Source organism: Mya arenaria, chromosome 16 (assembly GCF_026914265.1).
Source record: "Mya arenaria isolate MELC-2E11 chromosome 16, ASM2691426v1".
Lineage (NCBI taxonomy): Eukaryota > Metazoa > Mollusca > Bivalvia > Myida > Myidae > Mya > Mya arenaria.
Genome location: NC_069137.1, coordinates 47,719,264 through 47,725,263, shown reverse-complemented (window position 1 = coordinate 47,725,263; position 6,000 = coordinate 47,719,264). Strand labels below are relative to the sequence as shown.

Sequence of the window (6,000 nt, the reverse complement as noted above, 5' to 3'; positions counted from 1 at the left end):
TTGCAGATATTTAGGCAAAAATCTGCTCATTCCAAGATAACAAATGTAAACGAAGTCGAAAAACGGTAAATCTGTGAGAGTGCAGCTTTAAGCATATTCTTATGTACCTAAAACTGTCACATGGATATTTTCTAATACAATCATACAACGCCGTGCTATATAAACCCCTCTTAAACTGGTTGATCGACCTAAAGTGGCAGATCATTGTCTTTTAACTGATGGCTCGTCGACCTAAACTGGGGGTTCGTCGACCACAACTGGGAGTTCGTCGACCTAAACTAAGGGTTCGTCGACCAAAACTAGGGATTCGTCGACCAAAACCGTCGACCAAAACTAGGGGTTCGTCGACCAAAACTGGGGGTTCATAGACATATCCTTGTAGTTGTACAGCGTCGTATTCTTTCCACATATTCGTACTTCCGGTAATGTCGATGCGGATCGTATCGGACACACAGCTGGATGTCTGTAACAAATAGCACGCTCTTTAGTATTTCTTCATTGCATACATTCCGGCATATACTAGTAGATTGAGTGTTCGCATAATCGTATAAAAATGGGGTGTTTTATTTCGCATAATCGTATAGAGATTGGGTGGTGTTTAATTTTGCATAACAAGTTTCTGTGAATTTTTGCAAAAATTGCCTAGCTCCAAGAAAAATAAAATAAAAAAGTTGTCAAAACGTTAAATCTGTGAGAGTGCAGCTTTTAACAGTCATTTGTAAATTTACCAATATCGGACTAAATATCCGAGCCGTTGACGACGTTGAAAACGACTCAGCTTGCCATAGGACGGTGTATACTCCATTCTCGTTACAAGTAATTCGTGAGACAGATCCTGGGTTAAAGGTCTCATAGATGCTTACTCCCGTTATCAGAACTGGCGTGTCGAACTTCAACTGTAATTTAAAAAATAATCACATCACCATTACATGTACATTGGAAAAAAATCAGAGATAATCCGCCACCGTTTAAGTGCTTATATAACTCACAACGATACAATCAAACACACAGGTATCAATCGTATTATCTTATACCAGAATATACCAGAATACATAGATGGTAAACAAACATTGTGCCCTTGCACTGCGCTGTGCTGCACTGCCCTGCATTGCACTGCACTGTACTGTATAGTATGCTAATGGAAATACAATAAATAATTTCAAAGAACTATTAATGAACTTAAAAGACAACATTGCCACGAAAAGTGCATTATAAATGAGTACCATATTGATGGTACATGTGTTACGACACACAGAAACACGCCACAGGTGTTATGAAAACCTAATACATATTATTACTAAATTATTTCACTTTAACCTTTACAAATTCAGCCCCAGATGTTGTTGTTTTTTTGCACCAAACGTATTCGCTGTCATTTCAATATTGGTAACAATAATGTTGTTTGACCAGTAAACGGACTTGCCTCGTATGTATGCCGCTAAAAGTAGTTCGTAAAACTAAAATGGCTGCGACGCTTACAAAGCTGGTATCTGCCTGCAAACTTTGTCGAGTGTCAGACAGGCGATCCTTATATGTTTATTATTTTAAGCAAACAACATTCAAACTTAGACTTTTTTAAATTACTACACAATATTTCTGCAGCGCAGTAAAATATTTAAAATTCTGACCTAGATCAAAATATATATGTATCGAAGGAAAGTAGCCGAGGCATTACGCTTGTCTTCAACTGTCTTCATCATTGATAGTAATAGGAAAAACTACAGAAACAAGCACAGTTTTTCAAAAATTAAAACCCCGTTTAATGACACAGTATTAACGCCAGAAACATAAAACACAAATACAATCATCACAAACCAGAAACAATGAACAACAGCACAAATATCCAGTAACAAAATAATCGAGTATAATTGAATAAGAAAACAACTTAAGCTGTAAAAGACAATTCTAATTCCACATTCACATAACCATCACATAACGATCATACATGTATACCTCAATCATCTCGTCATTGCCTCTCGATGAGAGTCGCCATGCATTCCATTCGGAACTCGACAGTGGGTAGACGTCTGGTTCACCCAATATCTTGTTTGCACCATGACTGAAAGTAGGAATTGTACTTAAAACATGTTTATGTGCTTCACAGTGGAAACATATTTCAGACAAACCGCTCATGTCTTTGTTTTACATGTTGTTTTTATAAAACAATAAAAAGGGAGAGGTCGAACCAGAACCAGAGGATTTTAAGGCTGTTCACAACAAAGCAACACTTTTTAATGCTATATTTGATAAACATTTTATCTGTTTATCAAATAATATATATATATATAATATTTCTTTACATCTTTTTATATGCCGAGAGCTTAGGATTTTATTAGGCATTAGTTTATTGTAAACGACGGGGTTTTCGATTCCTATTTTTAACTACTCATTTACATCTCACTGCAAATGACAAATTTTAATTTATTGTTTATCCAGCCATACTGTTTCCATGGTTTCTCGAGATTTTGTTTTTATTTTATCATTTCATCAAAAAAATGTTCTGACAATATGTAAACAAATGTAACGTACACTTTAAACGTTTTTGTAGTCAGTATTTTTAGGATGGCACTTCATGCAATAATATTTTCAAACAGAAAATAAACATATTTCAGATTTTACTGGGCTACCATATCGCCTTATGTCATCATTTCGGACTTTCTTAGATTTTCATTCTGTCATTAAAACCGTTGTAGGAATCCTAACTTTTTTTGTATTTCACGATTTTGTTTGTTACTATGACGAGAACAACCAGTTTAACACTTTCTAAAATATATGCCAAAATATAAATCATGCACGGATGTTTAAATCTAAGGTTTTTAACCACTTTTGAAACTTAATGTAATACGCTGGTTTTCTTGACCTTTTTATAATCAATGTTTCATAAATTATTCGTATATTATATTGTTATTTTTTAATCGATAACACCGCACATTTGTTAAAATAAACTATTGTACTATTTGGTTAATGTCTCATTGCACCCTGGCGTCAGCAATGAGACTTAAGGGACAACCCATGTACATGAAGATGAAACTTTGTAAAACAAAACATTGACATATTAATAATATGGTCTAACCTTTGATGCCGACAAGGATAAACTATATTTTGCTATAAAGAGAAACCGACAGACTTACTTCGGGCTGTCCCATTCAGAAGAAAAATCAATAACGGTTTCCGCCCACTGTGTTACCAAGGGACCTGAAATAGATTCCGAAATGCATAAGTTTCTTTTGGCGCAATTGTGAAGCAAGCTGATAGATTAAAGACTCACTGTGTAGTCCGTTCAATTGATAGATACCAGTACTTGGGTTATTTTTGAGAGTCTATGATAGAGTACTCCAAGTCGGAATCGAACCCACAATCTCATGTGTAAAAGACGGGCTCTTGTTCTACTATACCACTCTTGAACTATTACCTCGAGCATTGTTATTCGATTTACTTTTCTTGTGAAACTTGGATCACTTGTTGATATTTTCAATGATTCAACAACCAATATACTGAACGGCTTCTGTCAAAATGTGTATCAGTGTAAAGAGTAATGTCATTCCGTGGCTAAAAACAATCATTATGATAGTTATCTAAGTAAGTTTGAAAAGGTTTTTTTTATAAACCGGAAACGTTAAACCAGAAAATGAATAGATGTAGCTGGTTTTCGTTGCATTTTAAATCCGTTACGGCTGTAAAAACCCGTTTTTTTTCGCTATGAAAATAACACTGACCTTCACTTGTCGACGATGGTACATTCTGTGCAGCTGTAGTGGGTGCAACTGTAGTGGGTGAAGCTGTAGTGGGTGATGCTGTAGTGGGTGTAGCTGTAGTGGGTGCAGCTGTAGTGGATGCAGCTGTAGTGGGTGCAGCTGTAGTGGGTGAAGCTGTAGTGGGTGCAGCTGTAGTGGGTGCAGCTGTAGTGGGTGCAACTGTACTGGGTGCAGCTGTAGTGGATGCATATGTAGTGTGTGCAGCTGTAGTGGGTGTAGCTGTAGTGGGTGCAGCTGTAGTGGTTGCAGCTGTAGTGGGTGCAGCTGTAGTGGGTGCAGCTGTAGTCGGTTCAACTGTAGTGGGTGCAACTGTAGTGGATGCAGCTGTAGTGGGTGCAGCTGTAGTGGGTGCAGCTGTAGTGGGTGCAGCTGTAGTGGGTGCAGCTGTAGTGTGTGCAAATGTAGTGGGTGCAACTGTAGTGGATGCAGCTGTAGTGGGTGCAACTGTAGTGGATGCAGCTGTAGTGGGTGCAGCTGTAGTGTGTGCAAATGTAGTGGGTGCAACTGTAGTGGGTGCAACTGTAGTGGGTGCAACTGTAGTTGGTGCAGCTGTAGTGGGTGATGCTGTAGTTGGTGCAGCTGTAGTGTGTGCAAATGTAGTGGGTGCAACTGTAGTGGGTGCAACTGTAGTTGGTGCAACTGTAGTGGATGCAGCTGTAGTGGGTGCAACTGTAGTTGGTGCAGCTGTAGTGGATGCAGCTGTAGTGGGTGCAGATGTAGTGTGTGCAAATGTAGTGGGTGCAACTGTAGTGGATGCAGCTGTAGTGGGTGCAGCTGTAGTGTGTGCAAATGTAGTGGGTGCAACTGTAGTGGGTGCAACTGTAGTGGGTGCAGCTGTAGTGGGTGCAGCTGTAGTGTGTGCAACTGTTGGAGTTGCTGCTGTAATATATGCATCCGTAGAAGGTGTAGCTGTAGTCGGATCAATTGTAGTAGGTGCAGCTGAAGCAGGTGCAACAAGGGATGTTAAAGCGATAGATGATTTAAACACAATTCTTATTTCTAAACAATCATAATCATTCATGAACACTTAACAAAGACCGGATCGAGTTAAATAGAATATTACATCGGAAAGGAGCCTTGTCCAAAAATGTTTCAGTTGACGTTGATATAGTTCATAATGATAAAGATCACGCCTCTAGCATTCATGACGCAACCCCTATTGTCCAGGTATGGCCACTCGGCGACACCATATTTTACCATATTGGATTACTAATCCTAATATCTTATTTTTCGAAAAAAGGAAGTAATTCCCAGGAGGCGTTTGGATCAATATAAAGAGGCTGTTGCTCTCATCCGATACAGTTTCCATTGCCCTGTATAGTCAATACTTATCCCGTAACGTTTAATATTTCTCAACCAAAAAACTTATCGTCATGTCAAGTAGAAGTAGTTTAGGCGGCAGATACTCTAGCAGATATAGTTGAATAAAAGTAGTGTTCGATTGAGGACGTTAACATTATAATTCGTTCAGATGACGTAGAAGATACGGATAGGGAAAAGGCGAGATATGGTTGATTTGTTGCGGTCAATAAAATGAATGATTATGCCGGGTAGAAGTGCTGAAGCGGTACGGGAAACAGAGGTTTCTGAGCAAATAGTTGTAGTTAATGAAATTATGGGCCTATGAATAGCAATTGAGTTAAAAAACGGGATCATAGTTTCATTGAAAATAGCCTCAAATATAATAAATAATATTCATATATTAGTAATATAAGTAATATTCAAATATAAGTATTGGTTCTCTCGCAAAAACATAACTGTGTAATGTATAGTCAAAAACCGTTGGAACGAACTTGCTAAAATCCGATTTCTATATACTGAAAGTAAGCATTCCCGCATGGCTCGAATTTCCCGAGGCTCGAGGTATTTTCGCCGGAGTTCGAGCCAACGGGGTTCGACTGTAATTATATATTTTGTAACATTAAAATTCGCGTAAGTTTCCATGATTTTCTTTTAAACACTATCTCCTGAAAAGAACAAAACTTTTACCTGTATTACATCCAGCATTCAGGAAAACTTGAGGAGCGATGTTGTCTACTGGTGAACCGTTGTAGATCAAACTGCAATGTTCCTCAGTTTCATTATAAACAACAACTGTGCACTGAGGAAGTCTGATACATCCATCAACACACTGTAGGAGGGATAGTCCATGAATAGTACGGTCAGCCGCATCGACAGTGTAACACTTTTGGACAGAAATGGTCCACTGGTCATATGTCGCGGTCAATGCATGCGTCATTCCACA

The 6,000-nt window shown here is 38.4% G+C and overlaps 1 protein-coding gene across 1 annotated transcript in view; it reads right to left on the bottom strand.

Moving 5' to 3' along the window:
- Window positions 1–211: 211 nt before the first annotated feature.
- LOC128221735 (mucin-5AC-like) overlaps window positions 212–6,000 on the bottom strand; it is a 49,207-nt gene continuing 43,418 nt past the window's right edge. Inside the window, exons 7-11 of the mRNA XM_052930336.1 lie at window positions 3,717–4,694; window positions 3,132–3,195; window positions 1,954–2,059; window positions 729–896; window positions 212–463 (exon numbers count right to left, since the gene is read on the bottom strand). Of these exons, the coding sequence (XP_052786296.1) occupies window positions 212–463; window positions 729–896; window positions 1,954–2,059; window positions 3,132–3,195; window positions 3,717–4,694 (1,568 nt within the window). The remainder of the gene's footprint in view (window positions 464–728; window positions 897–1,953; window positions 2,060–3,131; window positions 3,196–3,716; window positions 4,695–6,000) is intronic.